We start from the raw sequence: 23,432 nt of genomic DNA, 5'->3' as shown, positions 1-23,432 counted from the left end.
GAGATGGTTCAGTGGTTAAGAACACTGACATGGGGCTGGAGAGATGGCTCAGCAGTTAAGAGCACTGATTGTTCTTCCAGAGGTCCTGAGTTCAATTCCCAGCAACCACATGGTGGCTCACAACCATCTGTAATGAGATCCAATGCCCTCTTCTGATTTGTCTGAAGAGAGCAATAATGTACTCATATACATAAAATAAATAAATATCTTTAAAAAAGAAAGAACACTGACACTCTTATAGAGGACCCAGGTTCAGTTCTTAGCATCCACATGGTGGTTCCACGATTCCAGTTCTAGAGGATATAATACCCTCTTCTAACTTTAGAGGGCACCAGGCACACACTTCATACATAGACAGACATGCAGGTATTCATGTCTGACATTCATACAGACAAAAAATAAAATAATTAAAAAAGAATAATTCCATTAAATGGATCACAGTGGGATGGAAAGATGCCTCAGTGGTTAAGAGTATGTGCTATTGTAGAAGATCTAAATTCAATTCCCAGCATCCACACTGTGTGGTTCACCACTGTGTATAATTCCAGCTCCAAGGCATCTTATGTCTCTAGTCTCTCGGTGCACCTGCACTCATGTGCACAGCCACATATGTAATTAAAGAAAAACTTAAAAAAGAAAATGATCCCAATTTATTTCATTGTTTTCTCAGCTTACCTGAAGAAGTAGGAGCAGCCTCGGACAGTGTTGTGGGTATAGTGCTCCAGGGTCTTCTCGCTGCCATAATCCTCTAAGGGATCAGACCAAAGCAGGTCACACACTGGCCCAAAAGCAGGAGGTTCAGTAAACCTATCTAACTAGAAGACACACAAGGGCCAAAAGAAAAAGAAGAAAAAAATCAGGAAAGTAAAAGGCTCTTGGAAGCAGCAGATCAAAAGTCCCCTTCTCCTTACAGAAAAGCACTGCAGATGCGGCAGTGAGCCCTGAGGACGGTCCCTTGAGAAAATGAGACTTTGGCAATAAACGTGTATAAGTGTCCGGTCTCTGTCATCTAAGAGTCCTGTAGAAAAGGGCCTCTCCTTCTATGCTAATCTAGTGCAGCATTTGTTTAATTCAAATGTAAAATTAGCTGCCACAAAAAATTTTGAAGACTAAAGTTAACTTTAATTTTCTATGGGAAGCAGTGCTACAGGAGAGCAGGGAGCCTGGAGGGAAGCAGAGCTTCAGAGCAGGGACGCCTGCAGTCATCCTGTCCACTGCTCACTTCGTTCCAATGGAGATGTTTTCTTCTGTAAAAGGCCTTTTATTCTTTCCATTCTATGCAGTGGTGACATTTTAATATTTGCCATTAACTTACTTTTTAAGTTACTGATGCTTTAATTAAAAACACACAAAAAAAAATCAAAGAATATAAATGATTGTTTTTGAACACACCAGAACATCTGAGAGTCAAGAAGAGGGCTTCTGCTGAGTGAGAGGGGAGCTTTTTTACTACAGCCTACTCACAGTGGTTAAATACGAAATCTCCTAAAGGAGAAAGGCCAGCACACAGGTGTACCTCTTACTGGGGAGACCCCTGTGAGCGCAAGGAAACCCTGTGTTTGTATCTCTGTGTGGCAACAGAGGAGATGAAGGTGAGGAGATATGAGTGCACAGGGCTGTTCCTTTTTCCTCAGCCATGAAGACACAGAATCTTGGAAATAATCACCTTGTAAGGCAAATGGAGCAGCTGACCCCTATCATTTAGGATGTTAGCGTCAATGCACCTCATAGCTGACAGAGCTCCCGGCACTTACTTAAACTTCCTCATTTTCAAAAAGAATATATTCAAAGGTTAAGGGGCCTGGCCAAGGCTCCACATTGATGTTCTTTCATCGCACACTGGAACATAGTTTAAAGTTTTAGAGCTGGGCATGGTGGCACAAGTCCAGTAATTATACCCTTTTAGTGGATGAGGCAGGACTGTCTTGAGTTCACGACTAGCCTGGGCTTTGCAGAGAGACCTCGTTTAAAATATACAGATATGTTTTTTCAAGTTTTAGAGTTATACCCTAAGGATAGTATGCATTTAGATATTAAGATTTCATTTTAAGGCCAAGCAGTGGAAGTGCATGCTTTCAATCCTAGCACGCAGGGGCAGAGGGGCAGAGGGGCAGAGGGGCAGAGGGGCAGAGGGGCAGAGGGGCAGAGGGGCAGAGGAGCAGAGGGGCAGAGGGGCAGAGGGGCAGAGGGGCAGAGGGGCAGAGGGGCAGAGGGGCAGAGGGGCAGAGGGGCAGAGGGGCAGAGGGGCAGAGGGGCAGAGGGGCAGAGGAAGCAGAGGCAGGCGGATCTCTGAGAGTTCAAGGCCAGCCTGGTCTACAGAGCCAATTCCAGGACAGCCAGAGCTACAGAGAGAAACCCTGTCTCAAAACAAAACAAAAACTTTAATTTTTAAAAAAAGACAGAAGAAATATGTTTCTCCAAGTGTTCATAGCAGCTCTCTGACACTGAATGACAAGACCATGAGTCAGCTCTGTTCTTCTTCCTTTGACTGTATTCTCATTTAACCTCAGCAATTGCTATATGTTGTAGATATTCAATGGCTGGGATAAAGAACAAAAATTTTAAAAACATACTCTATGAAAATAGTAAAAGGTTACTTACTTTCCTAATGTCGTCTAAACAAGTAATTTCAGGAGACATTCCTCCATGTACACAGAGAAACTGCTGGTTTAAGAGGGCAGCAAGAGGAAGACAGTCGAAAGTGTGCATGCACGCATCATACACCATCTCTGAATACTTGATCCGACCTACCCAAAGAGGACAAAGTCAGGGGATGAACAGTGCCATACTGAAAAGACTAACCAGGTGAAGCCAGCTCAGAAGCCACTGGTGACAGGCCAGTCTGAAGACCCTGTCCCAGAGATGTCCTTTAAGAGTTGCACACAAAGGCGGACAGAACACCCTTCCCTTTCTAAAGATAGGTATGACCTTAGATTAACTTTCTAGCTCTGTTGCCCTGAAAACCTGATAAGGCAGCTGGCTACCCATGTCTTATTAGTCAGCATCATTTACCTGGAGGAAGGTTATGCCTTTAGGCTCCTGAGGGTCCTTTGGGGATCCTCAAATTCTGCCATTAAAGTGTTTATGAACAATGCTGGCATTGGTGATCCCTGGGGCTTCTAAGGCAAAGTATATCTCAGCACCACCCCATGTGCAACTGTCCCCACAGAACTATTTCTGTATCAGAAACCTCTTCGCTCATTTTTTTTCTGTTTTTAAAAAAGATTTATTATTTTTATGTGTATGAGTATTTTGCCTGTGTGTATATTCATGCATTGAACACATGTCTGGTGAGGTGGCCAGAAAAGCACTGGATTCCCTGGAACTGAAGTTCAGAAGAGTTGTAAGCTGCCATGTGGGTGTTAGGAACTGAACCTGGGTCCTCTCTGCAAGAGCAGCTCTTAGCCACTGAGTCATTTCTCCAGCCCTTCCTTTTCGGCTCATTAAAAAAAAATGTGTAAGCAAATTTTTACTATTCTGGTTTATGTAACAACTGTTTTTCATTTTTTGAATTTATTTTTTATTTGTGTATGTATGCCTACCTAAGTTACATGCACTGTGTATGTGCAGGTGCTCTCAGAGGGCAGAAGCAGCATTAGAGCCCCTGGACCTGGAGTGAAAGACAGTTGGGAGCCACCCAGTGTGATGTGGGTGCTGGGAACTTCACCTAGGTTTCCCCCAATACAGCAGCTTACAGTTCTCCTTAAATCCAGTTCCATGGGAGCCAGTGCTCTTAACCTCTGAGCCATCTCTCCAGTTCCCGCATCTTATATTTTGATGTGGTTGTCAAGTTGGAACCACATGGTATAAGGAAACACTCCCAAGTGGGCCAATTGTAGGTTTGCCACAATTCTCCAGGAAGAAAAAGACATGATGTATCAGGTAAGAACTCTAAAGATGGGCTTTTAAAATAAAATAAAATAAACCAAAGCATTTTCCTTCTTGATGTTATGGTGTGGTTATGAGTTGAATGTATCTCTCAAAGGATGTGTGGGTTTCAGTGTGGGATGTTACCAGCTCTCTCTCTCTCCTCTCTCATCTCTCTCTCCAATCTCTCTCCACCCGACTCACTCTCTCTCTCTCTCTCTCTCTCTCTATCTCTCTCTCTCTCTCTCTCCCTCTTATATGTGTTCTCCCAACATGATGTCCTCATCAGTTCAAAACCAATGCTGGTACCATACCCTGAAACCTCCCAAACTATATGCTAAACAAAGCTCTTTTCTTTATAAGGTACCCAGCTTCAGGTCTTTTGTTAGAGTAATAAAATTCAGATTATACAGTTGACCTTAGGTTTCAAAGTCAAGCTGTGCCTTTCAGGTGAATGCTGATAAAGAAGACTAGACAGTATACACGTAGGCAGCCCTACAGTCCAAAGAATCCCTTCTCTTCCAAGACCCTGTGAAGATTAGGTCATCTACAAGAGAACAGAGCTGTAGCCAGCAAATTATTATCTTGATGGTAGTGATTGTGTTTGTTTTCTTCTTATAATCTGTAAACTTCTAGAGAATAGCACACTGCAAAGTCAAAGCCTGGTATTGGCTTTAAGGAATAAAGAGAAGGCTAATGAATCTTAATCTGGACCAGAGTGCAGGATCCAGGCAGTGGGAAAGACTAGAGATTCCTAAAGGAAACTAAATGGAGCCAGGCATGGTGGCACACACCTTTAATCCCAGCACTCAGGAGCACAGGCAAGTGAATCTTTGTGAGTTCCAGGCCAGCCTGGTCTACAAAGCAAGTTCCAGGATAGCTATGGCTACACAGAGAAACCCCATCTCTAACAAAGGGAAGTGTAAACAAAGGTGAGCAGGCCTCCCACTCATGACAATACAGGCCTTTTCTCTGTGGTAGATACTGAGAGACCCAGGTTTGGGTTTAATGGAATCTGTGGGTTCTTTTCACACTGGCACAGAGGCGATTAAGCCTGTGTATTTAATAGCATATGTAACTTTAACATGACCTCAGTTTATGAGAACCATGACTAAGGCAGCCTCACTTTGCTATTTCAAAAGCAGATCCATCTGTGAGTATAACATCTGTTCAAAATAAAAGCAAACAAAAAATCTTTAATATGTGGTCAGATATTTCCTCCTAAAAACCCAAAGACAGAATCACCTTTGTTACCAACGTCAATTCCTTTATAAGAGTCCTAAACTTTAATATAGGTAAGAGTCTAAGTGACATTCTACTTCATGGTCCATACCATCATCTAGAGTGCCTTTTATCCTAACAATGACTCAGAAAAAGTCCTTAGCTTACTTCCAACCAGATGCCAGATCTGGGGAAGGACAGCAAGTATGCACAGAGTACCGAGCCATTCTGTAAACCAAAACAGGAGGCCAAAAGCCAAATCAGGTGAAATCACAACGGTATGTAACTCCAGTTCCAGGGTATTAGATGCCCTTGTCTAGCCTCCGAGAGCAGCAGGCATATATGTGGTCATAGACATACATATAAGCACACACATAAATATAAACACAATTACTTAGAAGGGGAGAAAACTAGGCCCAGTGCCCAGAACTGCAACTTCTCAGTGGCAGAGCTCAAACATGTTCACATTCCTAACTACCCTCTCAGACTCTCCCTAATTATGGTGCTGAGATTGGGACCCAGGGCCTTGAGAATGCTGGGCAAGTGCTCTACCAAATGTTTACACCCGCATCTTGTGAATTTTCAACATGGGATCTTGCTATGAAGCTCAGGCTGGCCTTCAACTAGCAGCCTCCAGAATGCTGGAATTACTGGCATGTGCCACTGTACCTACCATTATTTTTAAGTTTAAACAATTTAAATACTAAAATATATAATTCCAAAACATCAAATCAACTGATTCAAGAGCTTTATTTTCATGAAAACTTATATAAGTTTTAACTCTTGCCAATAATACAACAGGATGGAATAAAATGTAGTTAAAAGAGGTTTCATATACTCCAATCTGACCTCAACTCATCTCCTAAATACTGGGATTACAGGCAAGCATCACCCCACCCATGGCCAGCAATAAAACAAAATTGTAAAAGAATTCCAGGAAAAGTTTTGAGAGTCAGTATCATTTATAGGAAACCATAACCTAGCCATTTGCACTCACTAAAGACCCCATCCCTCACCCCCTGTCTTTGTCTCTCCTCTCTCTCTGGCCCTAGGTCCCCAGGTCCACTGTCTCTTGTGCCGAGGACTAATGGTACGTGCAACTCGAATTTGAAAACCACTGTAATTCTCTAGCCTCGCTGAGAAATCCCAAGGAATAAGGTAAAATTCTGTCTTTCTTATGAGAACAGCCTAGTAATTAAAAAGAAAACAAACTATCCATTGACTTTATGGATACACCATAATCTAACCTCTAACCACACCAATCTGCTACTCTAAAGAATGTAATGCACAATATTCGTTCTTTAAAAATCTGTTCAAACAGTAGTTTTCTTTAGAAAATTACAAGAGTTTCTGGAACTCATCAGTAAACTATCAAAAAGAAGTTCATGAAACAACAAACTTGATAAATCTGGACCCAAAACCATGAGATGGGGTCAAAAACCCTCACTCTACTTTTTGCTTTCTAAGTACACGACAGCAAAAGACCACATGTAAAAACTTAACTGTTAGCAAGGCTCTGCAACACATGCCTGTTATCTCAGGAGGATGAAGCAGGAGGCACACTGACTGTATGAGGCCAGCAGGGGGTACTCTGTACTTCAAGGCCAGCCTGGGTAGTCTAACAAGCCCCTGTCTTAAAAACACCTCCTCCCAAAGACATCAGTTATTTTTTTCTTTGTTATTAAATTTTCTTGTGCTTTAGAGAAAACAAGAGAAATTAAAATAAATCTCTCGAAGTGGTGGTGGCGACGCCTTTAATCCTAGCACTTGGGAGGCAGAGGCAGGCAGATTTCTGAGTTCGAGGCCAGCCTGGTCTATAGAGTGAGTTCCAGGACAGCCAGGGCTACACAGAGAAACCCTGTCTCAAAAAACCAAATAAAATAAAATAAATCTTTCAATATAAGTAAGAATGAATGTGATACAGGCCTGGTGACACTGGTGACATAGGCCTGTGATCCTAGCTACTTAGGAGCTAAGTGAGGGCCCAAACATTCAAAGCCAACCTGGGGAACTCTTTCTTAAAGCAAAAAGTAAAAATAGGACTGTTAAAAAAAAAAAAAAAAAAAAAAAAAAAAAAAAAAAAAAAAAAAAAAAAAAAACCAACCTGATTTGAGACAAGAAAACCACACTTCTTAAAATCCTGCAGCTGCACACTCTGCAACTGAGCGTCACTTAGCAGTAATTATATGGTTCTGATTCTAAAAGCCACAGTGGCCCATAGACAAGATCAGCTTATCAGTGAACACATATACACATGCTCTTTCCTTATATAGGAATAACGTTTTATATTTGTACATTAATGTGTCAGCAGACGGAGTGACTGGGCTGAAGTACAGCTAGAAGCACACTGAAAGCCAGAAGACAAAGATGTGAGTTGAGGAACTCTGGGCAAAATAAGAAACTTAAAAGCATTTCCTGAACCTATTGTTCTATCTTCTAAAAATACTCAGAACCAATTATGCTGATCACAAACGAAATCTGCTTCACCCTCCAGCACCAAACCCCATAAAAGAACAAACAAATGAAAACCATTGCTTAAAAGGGAAGAACAGGTGGGGAAATTACAGTAATGTCCCTTAAAAACCAAGCCAAGCAAAGGGCCTGAACCAATGAGCTGTGCATAGCCAGGGTAATGCAGAGGACCTGTGTCAAAACGGAAACCAGCATAGCACTTCACTCAGAACAAGGCATCTGCAGCGAGGTTGCTGCTCACTTAATTCTCAGTGCAAGTAGCTGATGTCCATCAAGCAGATTCCAGGTCCTTGGTTGCCTGTTTTATACATATTATTTAATTTTTTAGGCAAAACCAGTATGTTAGAGAAATTTTAAAGTACTTTAAAATCTTCAAATAGTCCAAGAGTTTTTCAAAGACACTGGCACAGTCATGCTTTTGTTTCTTTTACGTCTTGTATGTCCATGCTCACAAACGTATAATGTCACAAATGTGGACGGCAGAGAATGACTTTCAGGAATCAGTTCTTTGCTTCCCAGGGACTGCTCAGATCATCAGACTCAGTAGCAAGTGCTTGGCATCTCACTGGCTCTGCAGTAATTCTTAACCAACTGTATACAGCTGGATTACAAGGAGAGCTTCAAAAACCTGTACATGGGCCAGAGACATGTCTCAGTGGGACACAGCTCTTGTGCTGAGCCTGTACCTATATTTAATCCTCAGGACCCACAGGGTAAAAGGGAGAAAATCAGCTCTGTGACTTCCATATAAGCCATGGCATGCTCCTCATGCACATATACAACATTTTTTAAAAAGTTAAAAAGTATTTATTTAAGCTAAGCAGTGGTGGCACACGCCTTTAACCCCAGCACTGCCAGCAGGAGACAGGCAGGCAGATCTCTGAGGTCCAGGCCAGCTAGATCTACAGCTTGAGTTCCAGGACAGCTCTGTGTAGCCAGGCTACACAGACACACACTGTTGCAAAAAAAAAAAAAAAAATGAATGAAAGAAAGAAAGAAGGAAGGAAGGAAAGAAAGAGAGAAAAGAAAAGCCACTTAAACACTGTGTCATTTTTAAGTTGTTAGCAGCTTAAAAATGATAGAAGTAGTACAAAATAGTGGCAAAAAATAACTCAAATATTTCAAACATTAAAATAAGAACCTTGAACCCAGCACGAGAAGTAAACACTAGAGCCAATGGCTCCTCTCAGCTAACAGCACATCTCAGCATCTCACCACACAGCACATACAGATGCACCCTTAATGTTTAAACAGTGGCCTAGTGCTGCTTTAAAAGTTATTTGGGGCGGGGGTGGCGGGGGCAGAAAGATGACTCAGCAAGTAAAGTACTTGCTGTGTAAGCCTGTGAATCTGAGTTCAGTTTTGGGAACCCACATAAATAAAAGTGAAAGGAAAGACTGGATTCCACACTTTTCTAACTCCTATACTCCCACACCCCTTTCTGATACTAGTATATTGTAATAATTGGCCCTTTATTGGCATATAATTATTTTTTGTTGTTATAATTAACACTGCAATGAGCATCCTTAAGAAGCAAGTGCCTACTGTTTTTTGCTCATCTGTGTTGGACAAACTGTCACATGACTTCCAATGGCTTCCACTTTGTAGAATCATACACTTCCTTTAAGTCCATGGGACTCTGACTATGATGAGCCTCTCACTGTTACACTTCACTGGATGGAAAGGGAAGAGTCTTCTGGATGGACCTGGCCTGATCACACCAACTGTAAGAGCAGAGGTTTCTGCCAGCTAGCTGATTGCAGAAGTCAAAGACTCATCTAGGCTGGGCCAGAAGAAAGCCAATGTCTACACTAGGAACTACCTTTGGGAACCATATGTCAAAAACCTGAAAGCAATCATTAAAAACTGAGAGTGACCTCCTCACCGCCCAGTTAGGAGCTAGAAGGAAAGTAAGGACTTTAAGCCATGGTTGCAAGGACTACTAACCTCAGAGGAAGACTCTAATACAGTCTTCATATACCATGGTCCCAGCTGAGCAAAGCCTACCAGAGAATCCTGATTTCTGCTGTGACATGAACCCTGTGTGAGTCACTAAACTCCTGACAGTTGTCAGTTGCTTTAGCAGCAGTATGGAGTCTGCATGATATTTGACAAGTCAAAACACTGAGAAAGAGAATGTATATTTCACAAGTACAAATGTAATCTTCACAAATATTTCAAAATTGCTGTCCAAATATTTGACACCAATTTAAATCTACTTTGAAACCCTTCCTGGTTATTATCTGATAGTGTGATATTTCAGGAAGTTTCTGGGGTTGGAATGATCTGAAGATCCTTTACTTGCAACAGACTTTCCTCTCTCTTTTGTTGTTTTTTGAGACAAGGTTTCATATAGCTCACACTGACCTTGAATTCACCACATACCCAAGGTTGGCCTTGATTCCTAATCCTTTTGCCTCTACCTCTCAAGTGCTGGGATTACAGACATGTCCATCAAGCCAGGCTTACAATTTCCTTTAATAATTCTGACCTTTCATTTCAGGCTATCCTGGAAGGTACCAGGAAGGTAGCTATTATAACCTATGTCCAGTAACACTACTAGCAACATGACTCAATATAAGCATATGAAACCCTGTCAAATGGAGACCACAACATGAGTATAGTGGGTGCTGGACAAACTCATTCTCCAAGAAGCAATGTAAGAGCATTTAACTTTTCTTCTCCATATTCTATTAAACAGCATCTCACTCTATAGCCCAAGCTGGCTTCAAAGTTGTGGTGATCCTTCTGCCTCATTCTCCCAAGTGCTGAGCCACCGAGCCTGGCCTGATTTTTTCATTTTGAAGGTATGATCTTAACTGAGTATGGCAGCACCTGAGATAACTGTTCTGGAGAGACGTATACTCACATTCCTGTTTGAAGGTGAAGTACTCTGTAAGATGCCTGCATTCATGATTTCCTCGAAGCAGAAACAATGTTTTAGGATGGTTAATCTTTAAGCTCCATAGATACAGCACACACTAGGAGACACAATTAGAGGGTAAATGTTATTCATGACCATGACAATATATAAACACATTTTATCTAAATCCAAACGATGTGCTATATGGTATGTCTCACTATAAGCCCCCCAAGTTGTAAATGTCACCTTCTAGCTTTTGCATGTTACCCTTAAATTTGGTAGCCTTCATAAAAACCTCTCCTAAGTATCTAAATATTCAGGACTCTCTGGGCAAAGCTACCCACATACATATTATAGTTGTAAAGTTTGCATCATTGTTTTATAATGGAAAAACACCAGGACCAGGAACAAGGCAAAAATATTAACTATTTGTTACTATTTAGCATTACAATAGAGGTGTTAGCAAATACAACTAGACAAATGAAACCAAGTAAAGGCTTTAGAATGGGCAAAGGAAAAATTAAAAGCAGACAATATAATTGTATAACTAAAACACCCAGAAAAATCAATAATAAAAGCAGCTTAATAAAAGAATTCAGCAAAATAGGATATAAAATTGAATACATAAATAAACATGTAAGGCGGTTGGTCTGGTGCTGCTGATATTCAAATGTTAAACTCTATACCCCAAGATCTGACTGTTCCAAGACGAGCAGATCCTCACATATACCAGCTTTTGTGGTATAAACCTTGCCCCAAGTTAGCCCTGACAGGTTAATAAAGATGCCTACAGCTTGGGCTGGACAGAAGAGAGGGGGGCAGATCGAAGATTCCCAGGCTTGGGGTCTCAGGCAGGGACCACAACAAGGGGCAGGAAGAGAAGGAAGAAGCCACTATGGGAGAGGTGGACCATGAGATGAGAGCATGGCCATGAGGGCCGGCCTGTTAGAGTAGGAGCAGGCAGAACACACAGTGATATGCTGGGGTTATAGATGGTGAAGTAGACAAAATAGCATAGCGGCTTGATATCTGCCCAGGTCTAGTGCTTTAAGGCTTACTTTAAATCTAAAGTTTTTTGCGCCTTTCATTTGAGAACTATATGGTCTAAGTAGGGTGATTATCCCCCCCCCAGAATAATATTTACAAGAGCAGCAACAAAAGGTAGAGGATATAGCTCAGTTGGTAGAGTACCTGCTTAGTGTGCACAAGGTCCTGAGTTGAACACCAGTACCCATAAGCATACATAAATAATTCTAGCCCTTAAGAAATGAAAGTAAATGCTGGTATAACAGCTTTCATTACATTAATTGCTAGTACCACTGCTTCTGCAATTGCTTTGACACAAGAAGTTAAGACAGCTACTTTTGTTAATCATTTAGCAAAAAAAATGTTACTAATGTGTTCAGTATATAAGAGGATGTAGATAGGCATTTGGAACAACGCATTGATGCTCTTTACCTTATTCAAATTATTGGAAAGAGGTTGAGAGTTTAAGAGTAAAGAGCCATCTCGAGTGTCATGACAAATACCAATGGAGTTGTGTTACTTCTAAAATTTACAATGATAGTCATTATAATTAGAAAAAAAGTTTAAAGACACTTGTAGAGTATTTGGCATAATTCTAACACCTCTCTGGATGTTTTAACTTTGCACAGTGAGATTATGAATTTAAAGAATGCTGCTCTGCTGAGTTTTGATGCTGCAGATAATGCTGATAAAATTATCCATGGATGGGCTGGAGAAATGGCTCAGTGGTTAAGAGCACTGTCTTCTCTTCCAGAGGTCCTGAGTTCAATTCCCAGCAACCACTTGGTGGTTTACAACCATCTGTAATGAGATCTGATGCCCTCTTCTGGTGTGTCTGAAAACAGTGACAGTGTACTCCTATAAGTTAAAAATAAATAAATAAATAAATCTTTAAAAAAAAATTATCCATGGCTTGAGGTCAGTATTTCCATTTTGGTCAAGCTTCAAGAATGGCATATATAGCTTGATCATGCTATCCCTTTTTGTCCTGGGAATACTTTTATTTCTGTCTATCGTGTTAAAGATTGTTTTTAACAACATCATCATGTTGGCAGCCAAAGTACATGACTTGAAACTGAAAATGGACCCCCAGACAGAGTTATTAAATTAACAGGCTGGCAAGCCAAGGACGAGTAAGATTATGCACAGAGCCTTACCAACCTAAGACAGAAATGCATTGCTTTTGATAATGCATATTCCATGATGGGTAAGAAAGGCATTCTTGTCGGAACAACCCAAGACAGGCACAGTCTTGTTTATGCAATAAAAAGGGGGAGATGTGGAGAGCTTTTGGGGCTGCCTGGCAGGAATTGAACATTGGCCAAGGACAAGGAAATGGGCTGCAGGCAGGAATCTAAAGCTTAGGCTAGAACAAAAAAGTAAATTCATGCAGGAATCTAAATCTTAGGTGAGAACAAAGAAGTAATTACAGGCAGGAATCTAAATCTTAGGCTAGAACAAAGAAGTAGGCTTCAAACCCCAAAATGACTTTGGGCTAGGACAGGGAAGTAGGCTCAGATATTTTGGTCATCCTGATAAGCCCTTAGAAACAATGATCACAGGAGTGTTCACAGACCGTTGTTTATTGCCTTGCTTGTTCTTTGACTATCGGTGTTTATTGTCTTGCTTGTTCCTTGACTATTTGGATTTATTGTATTGCTAGTTCCTCAACCTAGAACTGACTTTAATACTTGCATGAAATTAAAATGGTATAAAAGCAAAAAAGAAGGAGAAAGGATGGAATAGGGGGGTTGTGGGGGGGGAGGATGGGGAAAGGAGATGACATCTGAAATGTAAATAAATAAAATATCCAATAAAAAAAAGAAATGAAAGCAGAAGAATCAGTGAGGAACCAGTAGTTCAAGGTCAACCTCAGCTATACAGTGAGTCAAGGGCTTAGTCTATATGACATATTGTATCAAAAAAAGCTACCACCAACAACAACCAAATATAGAAATAAAAACATAATGTCCTGAGCCAGACAAGGTAACATAGGCCTGTCACCCCTGTACTCAGGCAAAAAGAGCATGAACTCAAGGCTAGCTTAGACTACATAAGAAGTTATAGACTAACCTGTTACATAATAAAACTTCAGCTCAAATAAAATAAAACCCCTGTGCCCTACCACATGCCTCAATCTTCTAGTAATCCAGAAACAGATCCAAGTTCATATGAACATCTGTGCATAATAAAGGTGACATCTCAAATTACCAGGTAAAAGCTGTGCATGGCACTCATCCTGGAACCCCAGCACCAAGTAGGCTACGGCAGAACTGCCTTGAATTGGAAGCTAGCTAGGTATAAAACCTCATTTCATAAAAACAGGAAAAAAATGATCACTGAGGTAAGGAGCTTTTTAATAAAACAGCTCTGGGGTTAGATGCCATTTCAAAAAAATAAGCTTAGATCTAATCTTACATAGCACCCAACAAGTGACAAACAAATGAGGGATCCAAGGGTTAAAATTTAGTTCAACAAGAATGCATGGCTGTAGGGAAGACATTTTAATGACTTAGAGATCCAGACAGACATGTTTCTATCTATGTAAGAATGAAGGGGCACTGGGGCTGGAGATGGCTCAGCAGTAAGAGCACTCATTGCTCTTCCAGAGGACCTGGGCTCAGTTCCCAGCACCCACATGGTGATTTACAATCGTCTATTAACTCCAGTTCTAGGGTACCTGGTACCCTCTTCTGACCTTAGGGTACCAGGTACATACATGGGCTACACACATACATGTTGATTAATATTCATATATATAAAACATATCTAAAAAAAATCTGGGTGGTGGTACATGCCTTTGATCCCAGCACTCAGAAACTCTGAGTTCAAGGACAGCCTGGTCTAAGTTCCAGGACAACAACCAGGACTACACAGAGAAACCTTATCAAAAAAAAAAAAAAAAAAAAAAAAAAAAGGGCGGGGGAGGAGAAGGAAAGGAAAGAAAAAAAATTGCACGAAATTGTACGGTAAAGACAATGCAAAAGTTCACAACATTATCATAGTAAAATACTGGCAATGAACACACACACACACACACACACACAGGCTAAGCAATGCCATGACATTATAACAAAGAATGAGGACGAACCATGTAAACTGTTTTCAAGTCATTTCTAGTTAGGTGAAAAAAAATCAATATAGAAAAGAGTATGGGATAATGTTACCCTTTATAGAGACAGAAATATATGAAATGCACGCTTATCTACTTAAGAAACACGGGAAACTTTAATACGCCTGACACTGTAGAGGAAACAGAAAGTGTGAGAACCCCTGAGTGGGATAAGGTTGATACTTTCCTTTAGATTTATTTTAAAAAGGGAAGGAGAGAGAGAGAATGTGTGCCTCTCTTTCTCTCTCTCTCTCTCTCTCTCTCTCTCCCTCTCCCTCTCCCTCTTCCTCTCCCTCTCCCTCTCCCTCTCCCTCTCTCTGTGTGTGTGTGTGTACGCATGTGCATGTGTCTGTCTCTCTGTCCATCCTAATCTGTTACTGATATCTCTTATCCATATCACAGACTGACTAGCAAATTCCAAAATCTGAAATACTCAGTATCTGAAACTAATATCGTACCAACGAGATACTCCAAAAGATTTGACGTTGGAGCATTTCAAAGATTTGACTTTTGGATAAGAAATGCTCCACTGGCAAAATCTATGCAAATGCTTCAATACTTGAAAACCTCTGTAGAACCCCATCTGGTCTCAATCATTTCAGATCCAAGGACTCGACATATACTGGATACTATATATACTAGATTATAAATATATATATATGATAATAGCTATACTAGATAACATTCCTAAGTGGAGTCTGTACTTGTTCTTAGGCTCCAGCTGCCCACTGATTACATAACAATCAAGTGTTATTGTTGTAAAACATAAATATGGCTGTGCTACTCCTCTCAAAGCCTCCTAAATCAGAAAAAAATAGCAATGAAAATAACAGCACAAGTGCTCCATATCACATGGAGAAGACATCTAAACTCCATGACTATGGTTTGCAAGGTGTGCCAACACCTAAGCTCTGCCAGCCTGCCTGTCTGCTCCTGCTCTCGCTTCCTCCTTGTGGTTTTGCCCTGCCCTAGCCTTGCTACTATCCGGGCTGTTCCTGTCACTGAGCATCCATTCTCTATGCCCTCTGGGTACAAGGGACTGCCACTCAGCTGTGCTTTCTTTTGAAGGTCATTCCAGTTCTACCTAAATATTATCATCTCTGAAAGGCCTACTCTGAATGATCCATCTAAATTAATTGTTCCTATCTCCCTTTATCCCTTACTGATTTCAGTTTCATACATGGTAAACAAATTATTTAGAAATTAGCATACAAGATTCTTAGTAGAAAATCAAGAACTTAAGTTTAAGAATTTGATTTAAAGTCTGTAATGCCATTAAAGACATATTCAAGTGAGATAACCAGTAGGCAAAGGGCTTGCTTTGTAAGCCTGGTGACCAGAATTCAATCAGGTAACTCACATAAAGGTGAAAAGACACAACAAACTCCACAGAGGTGTCCTCTGCCCTCTGTGCACTGTAGCATACACACTCACACATATAGCATGCACAGCCACCCACTCCACCCCATACAGTAATACATCTTTTTAAATTCAAGGAATATTCAAAATGACACTAACTTCAGCAATGTACAGAGCAAGAATGGAAAATAAGTTTGTGCCATTTTCAGTATAGTGACACAAAATCTAATTAGCTGGGCCTGAGAGATAATTCAGTGGGTTAAGGAATTTGTTGCTAGCCCAATAACCTGAGTTCAAATCTTAGGACCCACTGGCTCCTATAAGTTGTCCTTTGACTTCTATGGGTGTACATATAAACACACACACACGCATAACATAATCTAAAAATTAAAATCTAAGACATAGCCACAAAGCCAATTAGCATTCTCATTACACAGGAGGTGGAGAGACAGATGTTCAGTGATGGCCTCAATCCTGTCACATAGAAGCCAGGCCCACTCCTGCTACTCGTTACTCTGTGCCTCACAGAAGGACAGTCCTCACAGCTGTGAAATGGCTGCCTAGGGACACACATTCACATTTAACTTGACAGGGTGGAATAGACGTCCTAGAGCTTTAGCCTGCACCCACTGCATGAGGAGGGCAAAGGTAGAAGGTGTTCAGAGACCCTTGGCTATACAATGAACCGGAGGCCAGTCTGGGCTTTATGAGATTCTGCATCAAACAAAACAAGGCAAAGCCCAAAGCTTTAACTTTCCAAGAGCCTTTTCACATAGAAAGATGACCATAAGACAGACAAGCAAACAAAGACCAAGAATAGCGTTAGAGAACTGTCTTATATGTCACATATGTCTTATATGGGCAGAAGGAAACTATGCTTATCCCGAGGCTATCACAAATGGCAGGATTTACTTTAACAAGTTCAGAACAATCAGAAATTATTTCCTGGCCTGGAATAAAAGCCTTCCTTTCTTGAGTCTGAAAGTTCCCCATGCTACCTGAGTCCCACTTTTTGGAACAAAACAGAGGCTTTGTTACTAAGGGAGAAGGAGGAGAAGGCAATAAGCAAACTTCTATACGCCTATTTATCCAACACTAAAGGCATGGTAAAGTAAACCATTTCTGCCACTAATTACATGTCATCAAAGAAAAATTGATGACAAAATGCTTTTGATATGATGTTGAATGGAAAAAAGATTATAAAAGGAATATCCATGATTGCCCTAATTTTCTTTTCTTTTTTTTTAAAAAAAAAAAACATTTATTTGTTTAATGTATAGGTCTTCACACACACAGGAAAAGTCCATCAGATCCCATTACAGATGGTTGTGAGCTACCATGTGGTTGCTGGGAATTGAACTCTGAACCTCTGGAAGCAGTCAGTGCTCTTAGCCACTGAGCCATCTCTCCAGCCCTCTAATTTTCTTTTCTTTTTTCTTTTTCTTTCTTTTTTTTTTTTTTTAAAAAAAACATGCATACAAGAGTCTAGAAGGACAGCTCAGTAGTCCTTCTCTTGCAAGTAATCCAGATTCAGTTCCCAGCCTCCACGTGGTGGCTTACAATCACAGGTAACTCCTGTCCCAGAGGTTCTGACACCCTCTTCTGGCCTCTGTGTGCATTTGCATACACATGGTACACAGACATATATGCAGGTAAAACACCCATACTCAAAATAAATGATTAAATCTAAAAAAGGACTTTTGATATTAAAAATACATATAAATATAAGAAAAAATTAAAAGAACAACAAAAAGTCAGAGCAAGGGAATAGTTCAGGAGTACAGTATGTAGCTACGGCGTCGGGGACCAGAAGAAAAATATAAAAAGACAGGGACTGGAGAGATGCTCAGAGTGCTTGCTGCTCTTCCAGAAGACCTGAGTTCACTCCCCTTGGATCTGGAGGCTCAGAGCTGCCTATAACTCCAGGTCCTAGAAAATGGACTGAATGATCCTCCTCTGCCATACAATACAAATAGCATCAACTCTCTCTCTCTCTCTCTCTCTCTCTCTCTCTCTCTCTCTCTCTCTCTCCCTCCCTCCCTCCCCTTTCCCCCATGCACAAATTAAAAAATTGAAAGTAATAAAAATGTAAACAACAGTGTTCAAAAGCTAAAAGTAATCTGGACGTGGTGGTTTATGCTTATGCTGCTAATACTTGGGTCGGCCTTAGTTAACAAGCTTCAGGCCTGGGCTAAATAAGATGCTATCTCAAACAACTGGGAGGAGTGGTAGCTGGAGAGATGGCTCAGCAGTTAAGAGCATTTATTGCTCTTGCAGAGAACCTGAGTTTAGTTCCTAGGAGCTAAACATGGAGGTTCACATCCTCCTGTAACTTCATTTCCAGGATCCAGTGCTATCTTCTGACCTTCTTGAACAGGCAAGTGTTCTACTGCTGAGTGACATCTTCCACCTGAATCTCATTCTAGATTGGATTCTACAGCCTGCTATAAAGTTGTTACTCAGGAAATTATTGATAAAGGAGGGAAAACCATATAACAGAAAATTTCCTCAAAATGGTATATAGGTACAAAACTCAGTGTGGATTTTAGAATGGGAGTCAGTAATTGTATCAATGAATTGAAACTATTTTAAAATCAGCAACTAAAGCCAGAAGAAGGCATAAGCCTATAGTTTCAGCTATTTGGGAGGCTGAAGCAGAAATTCATGACCAACCAAGTTCCAGGCCAGTCAGGGCTACAAAGAGAACCAACCCATGGAGAGGGGTTGGGGTGGGGACCGGGGGAGGAAAGACAGACCAACCAACCAACTTGGGGAACAAAGACACCTGCCTCCAAAATAAAACAAAATCCCAAGGGCTGGGATAGAGCTCAGTGGTACCCATCGCTTAAAAATAAATAACTTTAAAATTAAAAACTTTAAAGTCCTATTTTTACTTAACTGTATGTCATAATAATAATTAGAAAATACTTTGTCAAATTTGTTTTAAGATTTAATTTTTAAAGGTTCTGTATATTTGTGTTTGTGTGCACATGAGACCATATGCCTACAGAGGTCAGAAGCACCTGGAGCAAGTGTTAAAGACAGCTGTGGGCCACATGAAGACATGGGTACTAGGAATCAAACCCAGGTCCTTTGCAAAAGTAGGCTGTGTTCTTAACTGCTAAGCTATCTCTCCAGCCCTAATATTTATGGTTACTACGTTGTCCCTGTGGCTAGGGATTAGCTCAGTTGGTGGAGTATCTCCCTAGCATACGCCAAATCCTGGGTTCAATGTTCAGTACTATGTAAGGATCAAGGAAGCACAGCATGGGAGCATCAGCAGTAAGGTCATCCTCAGCTATACAGCAACTCTGAGGCCAGCCTAAATCAAATGAAATACTGCTTAGACAAAGACAAAAAAAAGGGAGGAGCTGGGAGGAGAGGAGGAAGGGAAACTGTGGTCAGGATTTAAAGAGTTAATAATAGGGCTGGAGAGATGGCTCAGCAGTTAAGAGCACTGACTGCTCTTCCAGAGGTCCTCAGTTCAATTCCCAGCAACCACATGGTGGCTTATTTGTAATGGGATCTGATGCCCTCTTCTGGTGTGTCTCAAGACAGCAATAGTGTGCTCAGATAAGTAAATAAATAAATTCTTTTTAAAAATGAAAGAATAATAATAATACAAAGAAGAAAAAGAAGAAAGAAGAGAAGGAGGAAAAGAAAGAGAAGAAAAGAGGAAGAAGAACCCAAAACAACAAAAATATATTTAAGTAAAACAACGACTAGATAATTGAAAATATTCTTTATTCTTACCTTCTGCCTTTTAAACACCCACCCATTAGCACTATCTACTGATACACACAAGCCCTGATGTTAATTCCTGGCTCTGCAATAGCAAAGGTTTCAGTGAACACAGTCTAGAGGCATGACTTCCACTCTTTCCAACACCTGCCTAGAGGCTATCCATGAGGAGCAGGACAAGGCACAGCAGTGTAATGAACTGAGTTTTTGTCTTAATCTATAGCACTATCCCTTGTCCTTCTCAATCGGACACTAAATGAATTTGGGTAGCAACAGATAAAACTGAACTTTCTGACTTAGAGTGTCTACCCTCCTGACACACACACATGTTTTTGCAGAGCCGGGAATTACTATCAGAGCTTGTGCATGCGAGGCAAGCACTCTGGCACTGAGCTGCATCCCTACCTCCCTATACTGCTATTTAACTGAAGAGTAAAATAAAAATATTTTGTTGTTTGTTCTTTCTGGATCTTCAGAACTGACTCTTCTTTGAAAACTGAGCAAGACAGTTGAGTTACATTTAAAAACAATGGAAGGAAAAGGAGGAAAAAGAGGGGAAGAAGGAGGAGAAGGAAGAAGAAGAGGAAGAAGAGGAGGAGGGGGGAGGAGGAGGAAGAGGAGGAGGAAGAGGAGGAGGAAGAGGAAGAAGAGGAGAAGGAGGAGGAGGAAGAGAAGAAGGAAGAGGAAGAGGAGGAAGAGGAGAAGGTGGAGGAGGAGGAAGAGAAGGAGAAGGAGGAGAAGGAGGAGGAGAAGGGGAAGGCGAAGGGGGAGGGGGAGGGGGAGGGGGAGGAGGAGGAGGAGGAGGAAGAGAAGGAGGAGGAGGAGGAGAAGGAGGAGAAGGAGGAGGAGGAGGAGGAGGAGGAGGAGGAGGAGGAGGAGGAGGAGGAGGAGAAGGAGAAGGAGAAGGAGAAGGAGAAGGAGAAGGAGAAGGAGAAGGAGAAGGAGAAGGAGAAGGAGAAGGAGAAGGAGAAGGAGAAGGAGAAGGAGAAGGAGAAGGAGAAGGAGAAGGAGAAGGAGAAGGAGAAGGAGAAGGAGAAGGAGAAGAAGGAGAAGGAGAAGGAGGAGAAGACTGTCTACCCAGAGCAAGCTAATACAGTAAAATCCTCACACTATGAAGAGCACACAACCTAAAGACACTAAAACACTACAGAATTTGTCATCTCCTGCTCTTTCTAGGGCATATTACAAATTTGATTATGAAGACTTCTTTAGACAGGATCTTTTATTTGTGAAGCACATCGTAAACACAGATGTGCTATAATTACATGGTACTCAAGCCTTTGTATAGGGTCCTAAAATCATTTTCTGTTTACACACAAAAAAAGCACATACTTGTGTTTAATCCTACTCATGTTCCCATCATTTAATTCTTAAAACAGATAAAGGTAAACTGCCAATTTTTATTAGCTTCGCTTCACCTTTTGCCTTCCAGTGAACATTAATGCCAGTCATGGGCAATGAGATCAGAATCCCTCCTGCAAGGAGCTTAGCAGTGCCTACTTCTCACAGGAAGTTAACCCAAGAGTTGCCTGCAGAGTTATGGCTAAGGAAGTTAACTTAGATACTTTAGAATGAAAATCTATTGGCTGGAGAGATGGCTCAGCGGTTTAAGAGCACCGACTGTTCTTCCAGATGTCCTGAGTTCAATTCCCAGCAACCACATGGCGGCTCACAACCATCTGTAATAAGATCTGATGCCCTCTTCTGGTGTGTCTGAAGACAGCTACAGTGTATGCCCATAAACAAAATAATAAATAAATGAATCTTTAAAAAAAAAGAGTGAAAAGCTATGTATGTCCCTTCTATAAAGCCCAGACAGCATCTTTAAAGAGAAAAACTTAGCAAATAGCTGTTTTCAAAACTAGCCTAATATAGCCATTTATATGACAGGTTTTCTACAGGTTAAAAGGATAAATTTTTTAAAAAAATAAAACATTTCTCTATTAGTTGAATGTCAAAAGTGATAAAGTGGATAAATTCTACCAGCATTCATATCTTAATCTGTTCTGTGAAGGAATGGAGAGCAGATCTTTTACAAGGTGGTATAACAGGGACAGCACAGCCAGGTTAATTTTACCTCTATACTGAAATAGCCTCTGTCCACATAGTCACCCAGGAAGAGGTAGCGAGTATTACTAGGTGATCCTCCGACTTCAAACAACTTCATCAGGTCAAAGAATTGTCCGTGAACATCACCACACACTAGGCAAGAAAGGTATGAGGAGAAAATTGTGAATTAGAAAGAAAAAAGTATTAGGGCAAGAGGGGCCAAGTTTAACTTTGAATTTAATCACTTTGGCTTTTGACTGGTCTTCTGTGTATTTAGTTACTCAGTCAGAACTCAATGCCCCTATTAGGAATATTAAGCAGTTAATAGCATGTTTCCTTTTTAAAAAGGTTTATTTTTAATTTTGTGTGTATGTGTGCATCTGCCTGGGGAGAGCGGTGTGTAGGTCAGTGTTCACAGGGGCCAGAGGTGTGGGATTTTCCCTACAGCTGGGAGTTACAGTGGTTGTGAACCATATAATAGGGACACTTGGAACCAAACTCTGGTCTTCTGCAAGAGCAGTACATGCTCTCAGCCACCAAGTTCCGGACCCTAATGTTGTTTTTTTAAGGAACAAAAGTTTTTCTTACCAATCCTTAGATTGTTTCAAAATTCCTAGAAATATTTATCAAATTCATTTTACTTGGCTTTTGGTAATCATTTCTCAAAATTAGCACAAGCCTAAGGGCTGCCATGCACGTGCATTCACACCTGTGATCGGAGCCTCCACCTCTATCATAGTCTTCTCCTGCTTCAGGATGGCAGCCCCATCTTGGATTATCTTCAAGGCTACCTCCTCTTCCACCCGGCCTTCTTTTACCAAATGGTTTTTCAAAACATCCATTTTAGGTTTCCCATTCTCAAATACTTCCTTCAAAGTTAGCCGTCGGGTTGGAGGAAAGGGGACAGCTAGGAAGAGAAAAAATAATTTCAAATATTTAAATGTACTGATAACGATCACAGTCATACTTTTTAAAATAAACTAAGTCTAATAAGCAATCATAACTTCACAGTGTTAGAATGTGAAAAATTCTAAGAAACTGTGTATCAGAATTGACAATTCTAATTTTAAAATGGTCACAGTTCAAGTCATATGGTTAAGTCTGTGTACATTTATGACACATACACACACATACATACACACACACACTGAATGAACGAATGCAAAAGACACATATGTTTTAGTGAAACAGATGACTGAAGAAGTAGCTCAGTTGGTAGAGTGCTTCCCTCGAATGGACGAAGCCCTGGGTTCAATCCCCCTTCTCACATAAAACAGGCTTGGTGGCTCCCACTTTTTTTCTATCTTTATTTTATTATCAAATCATAATTTTTACTTTTTAACACAAGGGTTATAAACACAAAAATGCAGGATGTGGGGAAGGGGGTGACACAGAAGCATAGGTGTTCAGGGGGAGTACAGATATCTTTCAGAACAGGGTATCAGCTGGGTGAAGGTTCAGGGGTCAGATCACTATGACTCTGCCTATGATTCACTTGTCCTTATCTAAGTTGGAACTATCCGCCAAGGCTGCCTATTTACAAGGTCTATGACTACTCAGGTTGGTAGATTTCCACAAAAGTTGCCTATTTACAATAGCTTATAGCTATCTGTTTCAGTGTTTTTCCATAGAGACCCAAGACTTTGTGTTAGCAGGCATGTATGTCAGACCTAATGCTGATTTTAGGCTTATGGCTGATTTTAGGCCTTCAGTGTATAAGCA

General features: G+C 40.8%; 1 protein-coding gene across 6 annotated transcripts in view; it reads right to left on the bottom strand.

Annotated features, from left to right (window-relative positions):
- Positions 1-23,432, bottom strand: part of Ppp3cc (protein phosphatase 3 catalytic subunit gamma) — a 73,749-nt gene that overhangs the window by 28,270 nt on the left and 22,047 nt on the right. For all 6 annotated transcript variants that reach the window (XM_034497887.2, XM_034497884.2, XM_034497888.2 and 3 more), the window contains exons 2-6: positions 22,420-22,617; positions 21,739-21,863; positions 10,430-10,541; positions 2,602-2,747; positions 676-815 (exon numbers count right to left, since the gene is read on the bottom strand). In XM_034497887.2, coding sequence (XP_034353778.1) covers positions 676-815; positions 2,602-2,747; positions 10,430-10,541; positions 21,739-21,863; positions 22,420-22,617 — 721 coding nt within the window. The remainder of the gene's footprint in view (positions 1-675; positions 816-2,601; positions 2,748-10,429; positions 10,542-21,738; positions 21,864-22,419; positions 22,618-23,432) is intronic.

The sequence above is a fragment of the Arvicanthis niloticus genome, chromosome 3, assembly GCF_011762505.2.
Source record: "Arvicanthis niloticus isolate mArvNil1 chromosome 3, mArvNil1.pat.X, whole genome shotgun sequence".
NCBI lineage: Eukaryota > Metazoa > Chordata > Mammalia > Rodentia > Muridae > Arvicanthis > Arvicanthis niloticus.
Note: the sequence above shows the minus strand (reverse complement) of the source record. Positions and strands in the feature narration are given on the sequence as shown.